The sequence below is a fragment of the Peromyscus californicus genome, unplaced genomic scaffold (assembly GCF_007827085.1).
Source record: "Peromyscus californicus insignis strain IS unplaced genomic scaffold, ASM782708v3 Scaffold_3__1_contigs__length_106647218, whole genome shotgun sequence".
NCBI lineage: Eukaryota > Metazoa > Chordata > Mammalia > Rodentia > Cricetidae > Peromyscus > Peromyscus californicus.
The window spans coordinates 101,108,446-101,131,579 of record NW_026294551.1 but is presented as its reverse complement, the minus strand read 5'-3'; the positions used below and the strand labels follow the sequence as shown (position 1 = coordinate 101,131,579).

The 23,134-nt window shown below is 43.5% G+C and overlaps 1 protein-coding gene across 1 annotated transcript in view; it reads left to right on the top strand.

Annotated features, from left to right (window-relative positions):
- The window catches only part of Grin2a (glutamate ionotropic receptor NMDA type subunit 2A), a 445,644-nt gene that overhangs the window by 377,832 nt on the left and 44,678 nt on the right, over positions 1 to 23,134 (top strand). The window contains exon 12 of the mRNA XM_052759440.1: positions 19,607 to 19,794. Coding sequence (XP_052615400.1) covers positions 19,607 to 19,794 — 188 coding nt within the window. The remainder of the gene's footprint in view (positions 1 to 19,606; positions 19,795 to 23,134) is intronic.

Genomic DNA, 23,134 nt, shown 5'->3' with positions numbered 1-23,134 from the left:
AGAATTGAACAGTGTGTGTGTGTGTGTGTGTGTGTGTGTGTGTGTGTGTGTGTATAACAACAATTGAAGAAAAAAACTATGAATTTGAAAGTGATGAGAATGTAAATGGTAGGATTTGGAGGGAGGAAAAAGAAGGGGAAGTGGTATAATTATATTATAATCTCAAAAATATTTTAAAATTACTTAAAATATACAATTTCATTCTTAAATGTTTGAGGATCCATTTTTCTTTTCTCCCTCATCTGTAAGATGTTCTGGTATTTTATACACGAGTCCCAGTTTCCCTACTTTCTTTCCAATGCCTGTTTGTTCCTTGTTAGTAGCCGTGAGTATTTATAAGTATTAGTGATGTTGAGCTGAGTGGTCATTGGCCATTTGTATACCTTCTTTGAAAAGTAATTTGCCCACTTTTTCTGTGTTTTAGTTATTGAGTTTTAGGGGTTCTCTTTATCTTTTGCATATTTATATATTAATCTCTTGTCACACACATGATTTGAAAATATGTTCTTCCATTTTGTGGGCTAAATTTTATATTTCAGTTATGTTGACAATATCTTTTTGTTTGTTTGTTTGTTTGTTTTTTGGAGACAGGGTTTCTCTGTGTAGTTTTGGTGCCTGTCTTGGATGTCACTCTGTAACCCAGGCTGGACCTGAACTCACAGAGATCCGCCTGCCTCTGCCTCCCAAGTGCTGGGATTAAAGGCGTGCACCACCACCGTCATCGGTGATATCTTTGATACAAAATTTTTAAGCATTAAAGAAGTACATCTTTTTGCATGAACATTTATCTACAAAGCTCAGGTTGATCCTCCCTGCAGGTGTGAGATTATATGTGCAGATGTGTGTACATGTGCATAGGTGTGCAAGTGCACATTGTGTACACTCCCGTGTGGAGGCTGAGAGCATCCTCAGGCATCATCCCCCCCCTCAGGTACTATACTTCTTGTTTTTGAGAGCTGGTCTCACCCCTGCTCAGCTGATTCAGCTAATTGGACTGGCCTGTGAGCCCCAGAGATTCTCCTGTCCGTGCTTCCTCAGAACTGAGGCTACAAGGACACACCATCACACTGAACGCTGGGGATTGAACTCAGGTCCTTTGCTTGTTCAGCGCATACTGAGTCATTCCCCTAAGTCTCAGGTTTTTCTTCATGATATGCCTGTTAAAAAAACTGAACTGTGATCTCACATCCTCGCAAGGGCAGAAACATCTTCACTGCAAAGCGAGCACTGATCTTTAGTCTTTCACACCGGTTCTCAAAGGTGATTGGAGATGTGGGGGATTGTGACTTTAGGTCTGGATACATTAAGCTGGCAGTATCTTTGACCAACACCGTCACCTTTACGCCACCTGCATCCTACTGATGTTACAGTTTATGAGCTGCAGCCCTGAGTGAGTGGCATACCCCTACACAACTCTCAGTGCTCTGAGCTAGGTACCACTTTATTCTCCTCAGAAGATGAAGAACATGAAGATCACAGAGATGAACAGATGGTACAATGAGCTGTTTAGCAGAATCACTGTATTGTAGAATTATTAAGCACAGGGCTCAGGCTCGCCTCCCACTTGCAATCCTGGCTAGAGAGTTGGATAGATAGGATTAGAGTTCAAGGCAGGATTGGTAAGTGGAGTTGTATGGTCCTGTATAATATATATGTCTTATGTAACTCATCATGTGATGACCTCAGAGCTGATAAAAAACACAGCATCCTTATTTCTACTCTCTAAAGAAACTGGTCCAGCAACACAGGAAAGACAGAAAGGTAGATGTGGGGTGTCAGGATGGTTGCTATGCCAAGCAAGTTCTTTCAAGGATACCATCTGAGTGGGGCTTATTTGCTATATTTTATCAGACAGAATCAAGCACGCGTGGTTCATTTTCAGCTGTTCGAAAGCGGGCGTAGACATCAGCGCTCAGTGAGCTGTTCTAAATGGGATCGCGTCATCTCCAGAGAAAAGCAGATCGACAATGACCTGGTTTCTGAGATCCACCCCCACACTGCAAATACAGCTCAAAAATAATTGGTACCACATCATACGGTTAGGGTTGTTTTTCCTTAATAAAAACTCAAGAAAGCAGAGACATCTTTCTTCTTTTTGTCCTTGGAATGACTTCTTGCTATACTCCATAAAAAACAATATTAAAAGATTTTCAAGTCCCTCCATGAAAAGTGTTAAAAATAGGAAAACTGGAGGTGGGGGAGACACTGAAAGAAGTACATTCACGGTTCTGTAAACTCAGAGATGGAGACAGAGGGACAGGAAGAGGAAGAAAGTAGACTAAAGGAAAATGCAGAAAAGTGTTGACGGAGGGCTGAGGAGACAGTTCAGTCAGTGCTTGTCCTGCAAGTGTGAGGAACTGAGCGCATCCCCAGAACTCACATAAAAAACCGGGCATAGTGGCATGCACTGGGAGGTGGAGACAGGCGGACCCCTGAGGCTCACTGGCTAGCCAGCCTTGATAGTCTACTTGATGAGCCCCAGGCCAAAAGAGCTAGGTGGAATTCCCGAGCCTGTCCTCTGGCTCCATGTATACCTGTGCACGTGCACACGCATGCATGCACGCACACACATACACACACACACACAAGTGAAATGGTTACTTTTGAAGTTTGCTAACAACCATCTTGCAGAACAGTCTGCTGAGAATGTCATTTTGTGTCATCTCTCAGATTCTGTACCATTAACAGCCTTGGTTTTGTTTTGTTTTGTTTTCCATTTAAGTCAGACTTTTTTCTATGGACAACATGTATCTTGCAACTAATAATGGTTGGCTTTGTGCTTGGGCTATGACTTGAAAATGCACAGCTCAATCTGTGATTGTCCTTCAGCAATTGTGAGAGTGTGTAGTGTAAATGGTCCCTGGCTTCCCTGAAGCCTCGATACTGTTCCACATCCGAATGGGCTCGACTCAAATCGCCTTATCCACCCATCTGAAGCTCTTTTTATTGTATTTTGAATTGTTTGGGAAGTAAGTGAGGTATTTCTTACCACCGGGTAACATTTATTGGGCATTGACCTGTGGGAAGGTCCTGTTTGGGTGGCTTGATCAGCATAATCTTATTTAAACCTTTTGTCAACACTGTGGCCATGGCTGCCATCATTTCCACCTTCTATTCTGGAACAGAAGACACAGGCACGGAATGATGGAACAGGGTTTCTAGGGTACATAAGTATTGCTCCAGAGCCAATGCTTTGAGTCACAACTTAAATACAGTAACGCGGTGACCATCTCTGCGACAACGCACAGCCAGGGTGCCTCTAATTGCCCAGTGTTATATAAAAGCAGTGCAAAGTTTGTACAAGTTCTCATTTCAACATGTCTGTTCCTTCTTTGAAATTTTTATTGCTATTTTCAAGAATATTTCTGCTTCCGTTGTGATGGAAAAGACCAACACTCCAGAGAGGAAACTGTATTCCTTAAGAGTAGAGCCATACACAGTGTGGTTTCTCTTGAGAAACTCAAAGAAGCCAGAACTCCCTAGAAGATTTGATATTCTTATTTTTAAGCATAATTGCATGTGTGCAGGCTTGTACCCATGTGTGTACACATGGGTGTGGAGGCCAGAGGTCAACCTTGGGTTTTCTTCCTCAAAACCCTGGCCACCATGTTTTTTGAGACAGGGTCTCTCACTGGCTTAGAACTCACCAAGTTCTCTCTGCCTGTCTCTGACTCCTCAGCACTGCGATTATAAGGCTGTTGGGTTCTGAGGATGGACTCAGGTCCTCTTGTTTGCAAGTCATGTACTTTACTGACTGAGCCGCTGTCCCAGCCCAGATTCTGTATTCTTTGGGTGTGTCTCCCATCACTATTTACTGAGTCCACATAGGAACTTCAAATCTGCGACTGCTTCTTTGCCTTTCCATTCTGCTGGATATGCAACCTCTCCATTTTGCAGAAGGGACTAGGGCTGGGAATAAGCAGCAACCTGCACAAGGACCCTACTCGAGGTAGAGCCAGCATTCAGAGTCTGACCCACAATGGCCTGTCCCTCTTTTTGACTTGAGAAGGGGACAATGCTGAAACAGGTCAGACCTGCTTATTATAAGGTGTAGGAGCAGGAGCAGAGAATCTGTATGCTCTTGACCATCTGTGTCTTAGTAACAGGCTCCTTTCTTCCAACAGCCAAAATTACAAACAGGCTTCCACTCATCAGGTACTAATGATCACAGCATCTAAGTGTCAACCTTAGATGGTCTTGTCTCATAAGCCTTTGGAGGAGTGAGTCTTCCACTGGTGGGGCTGGCTCAGGCGTAAAATCATCTAGCACACATTGTAAGACTTCATCTGCATCTCAAAGGGAGCTCTTGTCCCAACTGCAAAGGCAGACAAGCCCCACCTGTAGAGAACTGCAGGTAGGTGCTGGGCACTGTGACACACCTGTGATCAAAACCGTGGCTTGTCATCTCAGCACCTGAGAGGCAGATGCAGGAGGATCATGAATTTGCAGCCCTTCTTGGCTACATATTGAGGCTCTATCTCAAAACAACAAGAGACAAGAAATGTAGGTGGAGAGTGACATTGCCCCCTACTGCAGTGATGTCTGAGGGCACCCACAAGCACCTGCGACAGAATGCTGGCTTTCTCAACTAGAAATGCATTCTCTTGGTTCTAGAGGCCAGAAGTCAAAAGTCAAGATGATGATGGGGACATGCTCCTTCCAGGGTCTCTGGTGGAGAATACTTCCTCACTTCCAGCTTCTGCTTCTGGGGGCTCCTGGTTCCCTTGGCTTGTAGCTGGCTCTCTCTCCTATGACTTCATGTCCACATGGGCTTCTTTTTTTTTTTTTTTAAATTTATTTTAATTTATTTTGCAATGAAATTCAGTTCTACATATCAGCCACGGATTCCCTTGTTCTCCCCACTCCCGTCCCCCTCACCTTCCCCCCAACCCCCCCCCCATTCCCATCTCCTCCAGGGCAAAGCCTTCCCCACAGACTGAGGTCAACCTGGTAGACTCAGTCCAGGTAGGTCTAGTCCCCTCCTCCCAGGCCGAGCCAAACAATCCTGCATAGGCCCCAGGTTTCAAACAGCCAACTCATGCAATGAGCACAAGATCTGGTCCCACTGCCTGGATGCCTCCCAAAGAGATCAAGCCAATCAACTGTCTCACCCATTCGGAGGGCCTGATCCAGTGGGGACCCCTCAGCCATTGGTTCATAGTTCATGTGTTTCCATTCATTTGGCTATTTGTCCCTGTGCTTTATCCAACCTTGGTCTCAACAATTCTCGCTCATATAAACCCTCCTCATTCTCGCTAATTGGACTCCCAGAGATCCACCCGGGGCCTAGTCATGGATCTCTGCATCCAGATCCCTCAGTAGTTGGATGAGGTTTCTAGCACAACAATTAGGGTGTTTGGCCATCCCATCACCAGAGTAGGTCAGTTCGGGCTGTCTCTCGACCATTGCCAGCAGTCTGTTGTGTGGGTATCTTTGTGGATTTCTGTGGGCCTCTCTAGCACTTTGCTTCTTCCTATTCTCATGTGGTCTTCATTTACCATGGTCTCCTATTCCTTGTTCTCCCTCTCTGTTGTTGATCCAGCTGGGATCTCCCACTCCCCCAAGCTCTCTTTCCCTCAACCCTCGCCTTTCATTACCCCCACTCATGTCCAGGCTGTTCATGTAGATCTCATTCCATTTCTCTGTCATTGGGCGATCCCTGTGTCTTTCTTGGGGTCCTGTTTTCCAGGTAGCCTCCCTGGTGATGTGAGTAGCAGACAAGTCATCCTTGTTTCATGTCTAGTATCCTGCTATGAGTGAGTACATACCATGTTTGTCTTTCTGAGTCTGGGTTACCTCACTCAGGATGATTTTTTCTAGATCCATCCATTTGTCTGCAAACCTCATGATGCCATTGTTTTTCTCTGCTGAGTAGTATTCCATTGTGTATATGTACCACATTTTGTTTATCCATTCTTCAGTTGAAGGGCATCTGGGTTCTTTCCATGTTCTGGCTATTACAAACAATGCTGATATGAACATAGCTGAACAAGTGCTCTTATGGTGTGGTTGAGCATTTCTTGGGTATATGCCCAAGAGTGGTATAGCTGGATCTTGGGGGAGATTGATTCCCAGTTTTCTAAGAAAGCACCATATTGATTTCCAAAGTGGTTGTACAAGCTTGCATTCCCACCAGCAGTGGAGGAGAGTTCCCCTAGCTCCACATCCTCTCCAGCATAAGGTGTCTTCAGTGTTTTTGATCTTAGGCATTCTGACAGGCGTAAGGTGGTATCTCAGAGTTGTTTTGATTTGCATTTCCCCGATGATTAGGGATGTTGAGCAATTCCTTAAATGTCTTTCGGCCATTTGAGTTTCCTCTGTTGAGAATTCTCTGTTTAGTTCTATAGCCCATTTCTTAATTGGACTGTTGGGCATTTTGATGTCTAATTTCTTGAATTCCTTATATATTCTGGATATCAGTCCTCTGTCAGATGTGGGGTTGGTGAAGATCTTTTCCCATTCTGTAGGCTGTCGCTTTGCCTTGTTGACCGTATCCTTTGCTCTACAAAAGCTTCTCAGTTTCAAGAGGTCCCATTGATTGATTGTTTGTCTCAGAGTCTGTGCTACTGGTGTTCTATTTAGGAAGTAGTCTCCTATGCCAATGCGTTCAAGACTACTTCCTACTTTCTCTTCTAGCAGGTTCAGAGTAGCTGGATTTATGTTGAGGTCCTTGATCCACTTGGACTTAAGTTTTGTGCACGGTGATAGATATGGATCTATTTGCAGCCTTCTACATGTTGATATCCAGTTTTGCCAGCACCATTTGTTGAAGATGCTTTCTTTTTTCCATTGTGCACTTTTGGCTTCTTTGTCAAAAATTATATGTTCATAGGTGTGCGGATTAATGTCAGGGTCTTCAATTCGATTCCATTGGTCCACATGTCGGTTTTTATGCCAGTACCAAGCTGTTTTTATTATTGTAGCTCTATAGTAGAGCTTGAAGTCAGGGATCATGATGCCTCCATAAGTTGTGTTATTGTACAGGATTCCTTTGGCTATCCTGGGTTTTTTGTTTTTCCATATGAAGTTGAGTATTATTCTTTCCAGGTCTGTGAAGAATTGTGTTGGTATTTTGATGGGGATTGCATTGAATCTGTAGATTGCTTTTGGTAAGATTGCCATTTTTACTATGTTAGTCCTGCCTATCCATGAGCATGGGAGATCTTTCCATTTTCTGACATCTTCTTCAATTTCTTTTTTCAGGGACTTAAAGTTCTTGTCATATAGGTCCTTCACTTGCTTGGTTAGTGTTACCCCAAGGTATTTTATGTCATTTGTGGTTATAGTAAAGGGTGATGTATCTCTGATTTCCTTCTCTGCTTCTTTGTCCATTGTATATAGGAGGGCTACTGATTTTTTTGAGTTGATCTTGTATCCTGCTATGTTGCTGAAGGTGTTTATAAGCTGTATCAGTTCCTTGGTGGAATCTTTGGGGTCGCTCAAGTATACTATCATGTCATCTGCAAATAGGGAAAGCTTGACTTCTTCCTTTCCAATTTGTATCCCCTTAATCTCCTTATGTTGTCTTATTGCTCTGGCTAGAACTTCAAGTACTATATTGAATAAGTATGGGGAGAGTGGACAGCCTTGCCTTGTTCCTGATTTTAGTGGAATTGCTTTGAGTTTCTCTCCATTTAATTTGATGTTGGCTGTTGGCTTGCTATAAATTGCCTTTATTATATTTAGGTATGTTCCCTGTATTCCTAATCGCTCCAATACCTTTATCATGAAGGGGAGTTGGATTTTGTCAAATGCCTTTTCTGCATCCAGTGAGATGATCATATGGTTTTTTTCTTTGAGTTTGTTTATATGGTGTATTACATTGACGGACTTTCGTATGTTGAACCACCCTTGCATCCCTGGAATGAATCCTACTTGATCATGGTGGATAATTGTTTTGATGTGTTCTTGGAGTCTGTTTGCCAGTATTTTATTGAGTATTTTTGCATCAATGTTCATGAGGGAGATCGGTCTGTAGTTCTCTTTCTTTGTTGTATCCTTGTTTGGTTTAGGAATTAGGGTAATTGTAGCCTCGTAGAAGGAGTTTGGTAATGTTCCTTCTGTTTCTATTGTGTGGGACAATTTAGAGAGTATTGGTATTAACTCTTCTTTGAAGATCTGGTAGAATTCTGCGCTGAAACCATCTGGTCCTGGGCTTTTTTTGGTTGGGAGACTTTTAATGACTGTTTCTATTTCGTTAGGGGTTATTGGACTATTTAAATAGTTTATCTGGTCTTGATTTAACTTAGGTATGTGGTACCTATCCAGAAAGTTATCCATTTCTTTTAGGTTTTCCAGTTTTGTCGAATAGAGGTTTTTGAAGTATGACCTGATGATTCTCTGGATTTCCTCAATGTCTGTTGTTATGTCCCCACATGGGCTTCTTTCCCTGTATATCTTTTCTTATAAAGCTGAGACCATTGGACATATATACCCTAGGGTATATACCCTAGGTGATGTTTGTCAAAATCCTCAGTTACTAACATATTCAAAGACCCTGTTTAGTACCTGCTGACACTGTTCATCATATGAAAGTCACCAACCACAGTGGGACTCTTGCAGCACCTCCTCTCTGCAGATTTCCAGTGTCAGCACTTGCAGAGAAGAGTATCCTTGGATGCCTGGGTACATGCCCTGCTCAGGTCCCGTCTGCAGATGCACTGTTGGGAATGGGGTTGCATCCCACAGGAAGGCACATTGCACATGTGTCTAGTGTTAAACCTTGTGAGGGAACCCCACTCCTGGGTGGCCATTGTGCTGGCTGGTTTCTTGTGCCTCCAACCTGTAGTTGCTTAGGTAGCTCTCAATTCACGTTGGAGTATAACACACACACTTTAGTTATTACTCCCCCTGGATTCTTCATAGCTACCTTTTGTTGAGTTTGTGCTGATTAGCATGTCTGCTGTACAGACAGCTAATCACTGGTAAATTTATGTGCTCAGGAACAGAACCAGTAAACTTCAGAATTGAAGTGAACTAGTTCTAGGAGCTTTGCCCTGGACTATCACGCTTTCTGCTTCTCATTATAAAACATATTCTCAGAGCAAAAATGAAAAAATAACCAGAGATGAATAAATATCCTATTGACCACACACCAACATCAAACCAGCCCTGGCTGGATAATCATTGATTTGATGTATAGTCCATTTCTCTTAGACCTTTGCTGTATATTTTTGCGTCTATTTATACCTTCATCTGTAATTACAATATTTATTTCTGCACATGCTATCCAACTATATGCAGTAGGTTAAAATTTTCAATTATAATGTTTTGATGAGCTTCCGGATCTGTAGGTGTTTTTGCCTTCACTCTTTAGGGCTGCTGGGAAACCCCATATTTATGCACCATAGTTGACTCAAGCTGGAGCTTCTCTGGTAAGCTGAGGGCTAGTAGTCCGGGCATCTATGTTAAACATCTTAATGAATCCTCAGTTCCCTTCTGCAAGTTGTAAATAGAATTCCTCAGTCAAAATAGTCAGACTTTCTTGAAACTTCAAGTCTCCTATGGTCAACTGATTGGTTTGTTAATTTGCCTTCTTTCTAAGTGACTTCATGGTAGATTGTAGACTCAGTGAGAAAGACTCAGTCTCACAGCCTGGGTCTAGTTAACTTGTTCACTGTGTGCCTTTTGACACCTCTCTGACCCCATTCTCCATATCTGTGAGATCGCATGACCTGTAATTCCATGGAGAATTAGATACTTTGACTTAGGGAAACTATTGGCACTGAGTCCCACACGTTCTAGAATGTGACTGACTTAGAATCTTACTTTGATTTTTGTGTTTTGTGCTTGTACAGATTCCTTGTGTTTCAGTCCTGGAACCCGACAAAGTCTTCATATCCCATCATTTCTACATTGTAATGGGGTGTTTGGGACTTAGCTTCCTAGACTCAAATGTGTTCTCTGCTAAAACTCAGCTGGGACATCTTACACAACTTAATTTGCCTCTCATACTCTACCTTTCCCACTTATAAAATGCTATTTGGGGGCTGGGGAGATGGCACAGTAGTTAAGAGCATTGTTGCTCTTGTAGAGGACCTAATTTGGTTTCAGCATCCATATGGTGGCTCACAGCCACCTGTTAACTCCACTTCCAGGGCATCTGACACCCGTTCTTGGCTTTGAAGCCACCTGGCACTCACATGATATGCAGACATACATGCAGGTACTCACATTAAAGCAAACACATCTTTAGAAGATATGCTATTCAGGAGTTGGAGAGATGGCTCAGCAATTAAGAGCACTGTGACGCTTGGAGAGGACTTGGGATCAGTCCCTAGTACCCACATGATGGCTCACAACCACATTTCCAGTCCCAGGAGATTAATGCCCTCTTCTGACCTCCACAGACACCAGGTACACACATGCAAAACAACCATACACACAAAGTAAAATAAATATATCTGAAAGGTTTTTCTTTTTCTAAACAAAACAGCTGTTTAGCTTGTCCCCTCCATAGGATATGAGTGGAAATTATTGGAATATTCAGGCAAAGAACATGGTGTCCGTCAGGAAGTGACCGTTCTAGGAAAGTCTGAACAAGGACATTGTTTCTTGGCATCAGAACCATGAGCTCCAATTTCAACCATTGAGAAGTGTAACGAGGAACTCCTCATGAGAATGACCATCCAGAAGGAATGATGCTTCTACACCAGAGCTCACGCTCTGGTGAGGAGAAAGAGTGGCATTTGAGGAGTGGCCTCCTTCACAGGAAGGTCTACAGCTGTTATCTCACCCTACTATAAACACACAAGAAGGATCGTGAAACCCTTCTGGTCAGATGGGGAATCAAGGCTTTGTGAGACACAGACTGGCCTGTCTCCCCCAGCTTGTGACCAAGCCTGTTCCTCCAGAGTCCCCTGTGTGTGGGAAGCCCTATGCCGGCTCCGTGCAGGCACTTGCAGTGGTCTGCAGTGGGTGGGTCTGGAAATACAGGCTCTGTACATCTTCTTGAGTGGAGAATTGTGGGTTTCAATTCCCTTCTGTGAAAACTCCGAACACTATTCTATGATATCCCCACCCTTTGGATGCAATCAACTTGGGTCCAAAGTAAATGAAATGGAATGAAAGCAGCGATCGTCTATCATTTCAGTCCTTTCCTGTGTCTGAAGTTGGGGCCAAGGGCACAGCCACCTTGTAGCCTCGCTCCCACCATTTCCCTCCTCCCTCCCATCCCATTGCTTCTCTTCCGCCTCTCTTGGAGCCTTACTATCTGCTCTCCACTTCATTCCTCCAGGTGCTTGAAGTTCCTTCTCTTTCTGCCTCTTTTCCTGATTTTCTCTTTCCTGCGCTCCCGTCTCTCTCCCTGTCTCTCTTGGCACCTGTCCCTCCTCTCAAGTCCTCTCCACTTCTCTACCATTCTTGTCTGTCTTACAAATTTACTCAGAATCTTCACAGTAAGAATAAATATTGAGCATGTGTCTTTTTGTTTCCAGCTCACAGTGCATGTTCTTGGTAGGAATAATCAACACCAATTAAGCTGACAGTAGCTAAAAGCACACAGGATGAAATTCGTTATTGATTAAAAATCCATAGACGACTGGAATCTTCTTCGCTAATTTTGTATTTCTGCACAATTTTGACTCAAGAGAATTGGACTTGGTGAAAATAATAACTACAAAAGAAAAATCCCAAATGGCAGGAATCATAAATTAGTTGAATTTGTTGTGCTCCAAAAGTTGATCAATGAATCAAATCTTCATAAAATTTAGACAGAATTGACTCCAGTGAAAACAGTTTCCAAAATAAAAAAGGGGACAGGGACAATGTGACTATGCCATGCAAGATATTGATCTAGGAGTTAAGTCAGCTTAATGGATGACTATAAAATTAATCAATGTCAGTATAATTCTGATTTCAATGTTTGCATTCACAAACTCAAAGTCAAAAATGTGAGCCTGGAGCTAGAGAGATACCATGGTGATTAAGAATGCTTGTTCTTCTAGAGGATGGGGAATCTGTTCTTATCACCAATGTTGAGTGCCTCATAACTGCCTTTAACTCCAGATCCAGATCCAAAGACCTATTCTGTCTTCAGCAGGCACCTACATGCACAAGTACACACACACACACACACACACACACACACACACACACACACACACACACACATAAATAAATAAATAAATAAATAAATAAATAAATAAATAAATAAACAAACATGTAATTTTTTTTAAAAGTGTGAGCCTGGGACCTGCAAGATGGCTGAGTGGGTAATGGCACCTGTCTGGTTTTCATGCCTGGAACCCATATGTTAGAAGGAGAGAACCCACTCCTGAAAATTGTACTTTGATCTCCATATGGGTTCCATAACACACATGTGGGTGTATAATGTAAGCACACACACATACACACACAAAACAAACAAATAAATAAATAACTAGATAAATGAATGTTTAAAAACATATTTGGACAACTGTGAGCCTAAGCTACTTTCTTAAAGCCAGCTATAGACCAGTCTGGTTGAGGGTGGGTATAGATTGACTGTCTTATTCCTAGTAAACATGTGCAAAGGTTGTCAAGCCTCAGGAGTACCTTCTGGGAACCACACATGCCCTCTGCCAACAGCCCTGTGTCTGGTGCTTGCTCATGATCCGTACACCCTTCTCTTCTCATGCAAAATTAACATTTGCAATCCCCCAAGGTTCATCAAGATCTGCAATTACAAAGCACCTTCTTTTCCATTTTTATCTATCCAACACCCAGCACTGCAGGAGAAGGGTCATTTGCCAATCTTACAGAAGGCCAAGCCAAGGCTCAGAGAGGTCCTGTGATGAGGACCTGTGAATAGGAATGTGAGAGGTGTGCACTATTCCACAATTGCCTAAATGTGTGAAATAGCCTGGTGCAGTGTGTGTGTGTGTGTGTGTGTGTGTGTGTGTGTGTGTGCGCGCGCGCCACTACATACACCAGGATATCTGACTCATGAACATCTAGAGACTTTCTTGTATCTACCTATCATCTTGATATAGGAGCACTAGAATTGCAGGCATGAATACTGTGTCCAGATTTCACACGGATTCTGGGGATTTGAACTCAGATCCTCGCGCTTGCAGAGCAAGTGTTTTACCCACCGGGCCATCCCCCTAGCAAAGCTTTGGCACGAACTAAAAAAACGCATTCAGTTATCATCATAGAGACATTTCTGTTTTCATAACACTTGAGACTAGTTCTCCAAACACACACACACACACACACACACACACACACACACACACACACACACACTCTAGTTTTATTAATTCATCAGAACAAGTCACTGTCTTGTTAGAGGCTTCTTGAATGTTAATGAATGAATAATTAACTTTAACTATATAATTAGCCTTTAAATGTGCTGAGACCCCCAGAGAGCGTCTGAAAACATGCATAAGATGATGAGCTAAAACCGGAAGCTTTTGATTAGGAAATATCAGGCTGCCTGGCAACACAAGTCCCATTCCCAGAAAGGACCCATGCCTCAATGATGGGGTACAGTCTTCACTCAAGTATGGGGAATCAACTTCTCTAAAAAATAGTTTGGGGCCTAGAGTGGCCTTGCAAGGGCATTGCCTAGATGCAAGCATGTTGGACCCCCTGAAGTGATGAGGTCAGATCTACACGCCTGAAGGCTGTAAACTCTCCAGAGCTGTCAAAAGGCCCAGCAGGAAGTCAGCAGGCTCAAGAAGCTCCGGGTCCCCTTGAGATTGCCTCCTCACCTGTGCTTCCTCGCATAGGTCTGGTTCCCTCTCTTCTTTGGAATTACCATCACTTCTAATCATTTGTTTCTTGAGGACTGCTGGTGACAGAGAGAGCGATGGTATCTACAGATTCTGTGATGTCTGGTGGTGCGTGTGTGTGTGTGCGTTGTTTGGGGTTTTAGCCTCCATGTTAAGAAGCAAGAAGGTCACTTCATCTACCACAAAAAGGGGTGGAGTTTCTGAGAACAGGTGGTATTGGTCTCAGGGTGCCAGACAGGACTCTGTCTCCACCCAAGGCAGGCCCTGACCTTTGAGCCTCCTCCTGCGCAGCGGGAGAAGCCCTTGGCTGGATAGGTGAGAGGATGATTTTCTCCTGAAGATGTAGAGAACACAAGTAGTCAGATTCCCTCCCCTTCGAGGCCTGCGCTTTCACTTGAATGCTTAGTTCTGAAGGATGGAGGCCCCCAGGGCTGGCCTTTGCTCTTTGCTGGTCAGAGCTCAGCACTGACAATTACCCATCTGCAACTGGATTCATCACTCTGGCCTCCTGCACTCACAGCTCAAACGTCTGTGGGCCAACCAGATTCCTCGAGGTGCTCTCTTCCTCCTCATCAACCTTTGTTTCCAACAAGAGTCTGTGCCCATCAGCAAGCAGCTACCCAACAGATTAGGATATATTAAATTCAGAAAGAGCGTCCCATGCAGGTAACTCCAGACCTACATGCTAGGTGTTTACTGGGGAACAGACAAAAGCTGAATCACGCACCAGATGTCTTTAAACTCTTACTGCTCTGCCCCATCCTTGCCTTTTTTTTGTATCTGGCTTGATTTACAGTGTTAAATCCTAATTTGAATTTCCTAAGTAGTACACAGAACTGCACCCACATAGTTTTAAGTCCTAGGGTCTCAGTGGCCTTGGCATCCCCTGAAATCTAAATCCAGCTTTGGACAATTAGAAGCTGGGTGATGGTATCCAGCCAAGTTCAGCTTCTCAACCAGACAGTTAGCAAATGCACACAACAGGATTCACTCATCCTTGCCTTGGCTGCCATAGCCTTTCAAAAAAAAAGTGTCTGTTTAAACGTAAGTAGAAAAATAATAATGGGAATAGATAAAAGAAGACAATTCAGGCAAAGTATTTGGAACTGGACTTATTACAGAGGGTGTATAAAATTTGTAGGGCCTTTAGCCATAAACTGAATTTAACTGAACGCGTTTATGCATTTTAAGCATTTGCTATAAGCTGGCCACTGCACACACTTTACTTACATAACATCACTTTGTTCCCAACAGCCCTCTGAGGGCAGATACTGTCAGTTCCTTTTTGCAGAGAGAAAAAAACCCAACCCAACCCACAACAAAACAAAACCCAAGCCTTAGAAATACAGGTGCAGCATCCAAAGCCTCCAGCTCTCAAGGATCACTTTCCAGCATGCCGGCAGTTTAATTCTTTTTTCTTTCTAATGACAGCACTGTCTCTGATGGGAAACAGATAACAGATAAAACTTTCGCAGTGTGAGCAAGGAGGAGGGCCCAGAGTCTGGCTACCCCAGCCTTCCCCTTACCTATGACAGGATACCTGGTGGATATTGTCCATTCCTGTAGCCCTCAGCCACATTTAGCCATTTTTATTAGTATCTAAATCAGTGCAGTTCAATGAAATTACAAACTCGGTTCCTTGGCTGGCTATATTAACTGCAGTTCAAAGGTCACTAGCAGACATTTGCATCACTGCAGAAAGCATCCATGGACAGCATTCTTCCAGAGAGTGTTGAGGTGTAGAGTATGGAATACCACAGTTGCACCCGAGACTGCCTTAGCTTTCCAGAAGCTTGTATGCTTGAAGACAAAATAGAAAAGAACAGGAATGATGTCATCTGTCTCCTGGGCAATGGTGATGTCTCAATGGGACTGATGCCTGCCAAGTGCAATGTGCAAACAATGGTTTGCTTTTGTTTGCTGTATACAAGAAAGATTGTGTGTGGTATATGTGTGTGCTGTTTGCATGAGCCTGTGTGTGCTGTGTGTGTACATGTATGTGCATCAGTCAGAGAAGGACATTTGTGTGTCCTGTTTATTACTCTCCACCTTATTCCATCAAGACAGGGTCTTCCTCTGAGCCTGGAGCTAAGTTGGCAGCAACAGGTCCCAGTGATCCTTGTCTCTTCCCTTCACGGTGCTGGGGTTATAGGTACCTGTGTAGACATACCTGGATTTTTATGTGCCGCTGGGGATTTAAACTTGGGTCTTTATGTTTGTACAGAATGTGTTCTTACCCACTGAGCCATCTCCCTTAGCCCAAGGATATTGTTTTGAACATGCAAGTATCTCTGTCCATGTGTGTCTAGATCCTAGTGCTCTGGGATCACTGGGGAGAGAGAGAGAGAAAGAGAGAGAAAGAGAGAGAGAGAGAGAGAGAGAGAGAGAGAGAGAGAGAGAGAGAGAGAGAGAGAGAGAGTTCATGCATTCCCAGTTTCAAATGTTAGCACTGCTTGCATTTTGCTGTGGCCCCAGGAACACAGAGAGGTGGGCCAGGAAGAACAGGATCCTCCCGTCTGTGGCTTCCTGTGGCTACAGCCCTGAAGACATGTTTCTTTGGCCCCTCCAGCCATCCAGTGTGTAAATGTTTTTGTCAGGACCAACCACGTACCTGCCATGAATCATCTTGCCTTTTCCCTATCTCTTCATCTGGCTGTTGCTCAGCAGAACATGTGTCATGAAATATGGAACTGATTTGCAGAATTCTATGGCTGTCCCTAACAACACCAACTGAAGCTGCTATTGGACAACTCTTGCATGATTGCCAAGCTTATCTTTTGATTTTCATCCCAACAGTGTATTAGAGGGGGTTAGGGGGATGGTGAGATGACAGATGCTAGGGATATCAGTAGGGTGGCTGAAGGCTAGACTGTTATGTATACATGTAAGTCTGTAGATGTGTGTTTATGGTTATTTCTTGAGGAATTGAGGGAGTTTGCTGAGACTCAAAGTCTTTATAAAACCAAGGTTCTCAGTATCTCCATGGCAACTGTGGTATGTGAAGTATTGACATTACAAGTACCTCAGCTTTATCAAAGGGGAGAAATACCACAGATACAGTATCCCATGTCTAACTACCCTTTGATAGTCACAGGAGGTGACTCGCAGCTTACAGAATCCTAGGATGTCTCAGAATCGCAGCAAAACACCATGACCCCCCCTCACCCCACAGCTGAAGAGCCCAGTATCCAAAGGGAAGAAGTGGCTTTCCCGAGGCCATGCCTTCATCCAAGCACAGCCTAGGACTCAAATATGCTCTATCCATCCTGAGGCTGTGCCTTCATCCAAGCACAGCCTAGGACTCAAACATGCTCTATCTACCAATCCAGTGCTCTAGTCCTACACGATGAATGGCTTTGAACCTTTCCTTTATTTTTAATATATGTACATGTATATATACATATGTAGTCTTTAATTATATCCCCCATTATCCTTCCTTATTCCCTTCCCTCTCACCTATTGAACTCCATTCTTCTTCCCAACAAGCCACCTCCTATTTTCATGCCTTTTCCTGTAACCCACTGCATTTGATTAGGGTTGCTTGCATGAGCATGGGTTGGGGACATTTACTGACCATGGACAACTTGCTGGTGACTACACTACTGAGGAATATAAATCTCCACCCCTTGTGATGGAATGTTGGCAGGCCAGTCTTATGCAAGGGTTGCACAAGAAGCCACCACTGCTGTGAGTTCTTGAGACCTCACGTCTTTTGCAGCTCTCTACCCATCATCCCTGCTGTTCCCATGTAGCTGGCCTTGCAAAAAGGCTGCACCTGCTTCTCTGGGCAGCTCTGGTTTGCCTGCACCACTGGCCACACCCAGCTTCATTCTGGTGCTGATGCTTGGATACTCTGATTACTTTTGACAAGACCAGAGATTAATACCTAGTGTTTGTGATAAAAGTTCTGGAGTCTTTCTATAAGTTAGATAAGCCCTGTAGGGTTGCCTCACCTGTAATCATTATAAAAAACATAACAAAAGCAGGGAAAATGGAAATGATGAACATACCTATAAAGCTTGCAAATTTGTATTCCCACGGGGAGTCCTCCTGCAGCTGCCTCTGACAGAATACAGTCCGCTACATCTTCTCCTACCACTCTTGTTTTTCTTTGCTTCAATATTTTATGTTTCCTCCTTAGAGAAAGAAAGAGAATGAAGTAGAGACAATGGCAGGGAGTTGAATAGTCTCTGATGTAGTTTTCCACCTGTTTTAGAATGGAAACAGGGCAATAGTTTTGGCCCTTTCAGATAACTTCAAATTGTTGAAATTATGTGCACACTCACTAATTGGGTCCTAGGTAATTATTGGGTTCAATCACATCATTCATAAGATGCCATGATGCTTGCCACTGGGAGATGGTGAGTGTGGGGGTGTCACACAGGACTTCTGAATTGATGATTCAGTTTTGAGCTTCATGGAGATTCCAAAGATGTGCCCCCATGTAAAAATCTACAGAGCAAATCAAAGCATAGATGCAGTATTGCAATAAAAATAAACCTATTAGAAGAAACACTATTTTTATTGATATGGAGATGTGCTTAGCATGTGTGAAATGAGAAAAGAATGCACTCTGTGTTGTGCCTTGGTGTAATCCATTTGGAGGATGAAATAAAGGAGGTAAACTACACTGGATGGACAGCCAGGTCTTGTAAAGAAGTTTCAGTGGAACAGAACTGAGATTGTTCATGCTGTATTATCGGATTGTTTGGGAACTCTGTGCTTTCTTGGGTTTCCTTGACAAAGTAGCCTGAACTAACAGACTTAAACAACAGAAATTTGCTGTCCTAAAATTACGAAGGTTCAGAGTTAGGTAGCAGGGTGTTGGCAGGGCCGTGCTGCCTCTGAGAAGGAGATAGAAAGGTCTGTTTTAGGGGTCTCATTGTTCACAGGTACAATTGTTCCTAGCTGCATAATTATAGTCTTTACATAATGCAAACTCCAGTGTGTGTGTGTGTGTGTGTGTGTGTGTGTGTGTGTGTGTGTGTGTGTGTGTATACGATACTGGATTAGGGGCCCATTCAGTATGACCTTATCTTAACTGGTCACATTCACAATGACTGAATTTCAAAACAGACCATATACTGAGAGTTGGGACTTCAAAATTATTTTTTTGACCATTAATCCACAACACCCCACCACAGCAAACTTACAGTTGCACCCAAGAACACATGACTCACAAAACCTCAACTGTTCATCTTGTCTTACATGAAAAGTTTTCCTATCCCCTGAAAGAGAGAGAGAGAGAGAGAGAGAGAGAGAGAGAGAGAATATATACAAACCCCAGAAGACTACCCATCAATATGCTGATAGAGATAACCTCATAGTTACACATTATGGGTTATAGAATTTTGTAGCTTATTTAATCACTTACGTAGTTTTAATCCTATCTTAATACCTTTCTATATTATTTGAGTTTTTAAATGTCCCTGTGTAATGATTTTGTAACACAAACACAAATGTATTTATGTAAGTCTTTAAAACAAAAAGGCCTCATTCCTGATTAATTCCTCTTCACTGCTTGCATGCCACCACCTAGTTCTGCTGTCCTTTAGTGGTTCATGGTGTTCCGAAGCAAACCTTTTAAACAGGCCACCATTTCCCCACTGCTGGGAGGTGCTAAGGACAAACACTTAGCAAACAAAAAACCTGCCTGTTTACTCACTTGGGTATATGGATTCTTCGTGTCTTAATTTAGCTGCCTCTTGTAAGTTGAAAAGGAAAGGTTTTGGCTTTTATCTCCTCATTAAAAATAGATCCTTTTATGACAAGGGGCTGGAGCAACCATGAGTCACCATCTCCACTGTGTGAGGTGCTGGAGTCGGCTGGGGAGCAGGGCCCTGAGATGGCACCTGGCCACCCCACGACTCCCCGGTGTCTTGTCGTTTCAGGAAACTGGACGCTTTCATCTATGATGCGGCCGTCTTGAACTACAAAGCTGGGCGGGACGAAGGGTGTAAATTGGTGACCATTGGCAGCGGGTACATCTTTGCCACCACTGGCTACGGAATTGCCCTCCAGAAGGGCTCACCCTGGAAGAGGCAGATCGACCTGGCGCTGCTCCAGTTTGTTGGTGATGGTAAGTAAGACCCCGGGGAACCTTGTACTTGACAAGGTGAGACTCAGAATGAAGGATGTCAACAAATCCCTTAAAATACCCAGGCAGGCCTCTTGTACTTCAGCATGCAGATTTGTGTGACCCCAAGTATAGGCTAGGTTTGGGACAGTGGCTGTACAGCATTATGTAACCCGGCTGCGGGGTGAGTCAGCTTTTCATGGCTATGACAAAATACCCAGGCTGAGCAACTTAAAGGTGAAAATGAGTATTTTGTCTTGTGGTTTCTGAGATTTTACTCTATGGCCCAGTTGCTTTTAGGCCTGGGGTGGAGCAGTGCATTGTGAGGAAAGCTTATGGTAGAGGGAAGCTGCCGAGCCTGTGATGAGCAAGATGTGGCAGTGGGGGCAGGACAATGTTCAGCCTTCAAGGGCATGTCTCCAGTGACCCGCTTCTGACAGGCCTCGTGCCTTAAGGTCTCCATCACGTCCCAGTAGCCTATTAACTTATGAATCTGTAAATTGGTTGATGAGCTTGAATGGGTTGGATCACAGCTCTCATGATCCAAATACCTCCCAGAATTCCTATCTCAGAACACAGTTGAAGGCTTATGTGACTCCCAATTCCACATTACAGTTCATCACTGGGGGAGCCAAGCAGGAGCTCCAGGAGTTAGCTACATCACAGTCAGGAGCAACAAGAGAGGATATTCCATCCTGGCTTGCTGGTTGCTTATACTGAGCCAGTTTTCTCCACTTTACCAAACTCAGGACTATATTCATGAACTAGTACTCACATTCTTGGGTGAGTCTTCCTACCTTAATAATCAAGACAACCCCACACAGACATGATCAAGACGATTCTTTAGTTGAAAACCTCTTCCCAGGTGGTTCTAGGCTGTGTCCAATTAGCAGTTAGAATTAACCAACACACTAGTTAAGTCCTGATGTCTGTTCCCTACATCTCAAAGTAGAGAAGCATTCCTCATAGGGTTTGGATGAAAGGAAGACTTTTCTGGACCTATCAGCAGTGGTTGCAGAGCAAGTCAGGTTCCACTAACTCAGTGGTTCTCAGTTTCTTGTGGAGGAATGAAGGAAAGGAAGTCTCTAGAAAAGGATGAACCCCGTGGTTTCCACCAGCATTCCGCTCTCCTGCCGCCCACCGTGCAAACTAACCACAGTTCCTCCTCACACAGGTTTACAACCTAATGAGACTGGGGCACACTGCCACATGGGTTACCTGGGACTGCAGTGTGCTTCCTCCTGCCTGCCCTTATCCACTGTATGACTGGTGTTTTAATGACTTTCCTCACTGTGTGTTCAAACATCAGACAATAAACAGCTTAAGGCCCATCATGGCAGCAGGATTATGAGGCTGGGCACACTGCATCTATACACAGGAAGCAGAGAGTGAACAGGAAGTGGGGCTTAGCCATAGAACCTCAAGCCTTGCTCCAGTGGCTCACATCCTGCAGTGAAGTGCCACCTCCTAGAAGATCCACAACCTTCCCAAACAGGTTACCAGATGGGGGACCCAGGGTTGAAATACATGAACCTATTGTGTGCATTTCACATCTAACCACAGCAGCTGATAATCTTGCCACACCTCTTAGCATGATGAGACAGCTTTTCTTGTCTTGCACTCTGAGCCATAGTTTCTATCTGGGTGGCTGATGCAAAGACAGAAGTAGAATGCCAGCATAGAGCACAGGCTAGTATTCCCTCAGTGCGAGACACAAAAGCTCAGAGTGCAGGACAGAAGCCCCACTCAAAAATGGATGCAGCTATAGTCAGACATACTACAGACTGTGCCATGCTGTGTATAGCTGAGAGGATAAGATGTAGCAACCACTGTAGTCAAACACGATATTGAAATGAGCAAAGGTTTATGCACATGTTGGTGTGGGTTTGAATGGAGTTTGTAGTTCTTTGTAGCTTTCCTTCTTTCTTAGCTCACAAAATTAAATCCTTAATTTTTACAGGGCCATCAAACATTCTAAATGTGTTTTCTATTTACCTCTCAAATGAGGACATCTGAGTCTCAGGATTCCCTCCCGGGCATTTGTTTCTTCCTCGGATCACTGGGCATGTTCTCTGCTGTGTAGCTGTGATTTGTGGCTATGTTGGTCAGCTGTTGCTGTGAGGTCTCAGAGGCATACAACAAGATGCCTTTACTCTTCTGATGGGAGTTCAAATGGAGTGGACAAGCCTGGATTCAGGGTTGGATGAGTTTGATAGAGATGAAGTCAATGAGTCAAGTGTGACCTCTGCCACGTGCATGCTGGTTATGGGCCTCAGGCAGGCTGTTACTAGTCACCTGGAAGAAGATATTTTCTTCACAAGCGAAGCACTTCGCTGTGTAGGGACATGTTATGTTTCTGCTTGGTGCCCTGGTTGTCTTCCAATATTCTCCTATCTAAAACAAGTCAGATGGCAAATCCCCAACCCAACATATTGGATGTATATTCCTTTATGGGAAGAGAAAGCATAGGGGATGAACACTGTGATGACATTGGAAGTTTGGTGACAATTTTTCCACTCCTCCTCAGGCTGACCATGTTCCCATAGAACCCTGAGCAAAACAGGCAATTGGTCAATGAAAGCTTGAGTGCATAAAGACATGTATGGATGAATGCTTGGTGTCAGGGTATATTTCATTTGACAGGAAATGTTTAAATGTGATGGGTGTCTGTCAAATGAGAAAGCTTTAACTCTAGCGCTGTTCGTGGTTGTTGTCACTCTTGGAGTGTCTGCTAGGAAACTGCTGACATCTTTAGAAAACAGGGTATGTCAATCAATGTAGTTGATGCACTACACATATTCTTTAGTTTATCTTCAGAAGCACCTCTTGAAATCCTATTTTACAAAGATGGAAACTGAAGTTCAGGGGGCTTGGAACTTCCCTTGCTGGTAGGTGGTGATATCTCAACTTCAGGTAATTGAGTCTAGAAAGAATTCAGTTAAGCAAGAGTCCTGTTCTTTTTATTTTTCTAAGATGACTGACAAAGTTGATTGATTGGACACTTGATGTTAATAGGCACTCCAGGAAGAAGTGATTCAGTGTATATCTGAACTAAATCTGTGTTTGCTGTTCTTACAAATACTTCTGTGAAATTACCTCTCTTAGCCTCAGTTACTCATTTGTGTATAGGTACAGATATATTTACATAATAAGAATGGAAAATGAAATGAGGGGATATATGTAAAGATCTTAGCTTAGCACAGAATCTGCAGCATAATATGGTTCAAAAATATAAGCTGTCAACCCCATCTTCTCTCTATTATCATTATTATGATCATCATCATCATCATTTTTATAATATAATCATCTCAGTCACTAAAACCAAAATATTCTTCTTTAGCAT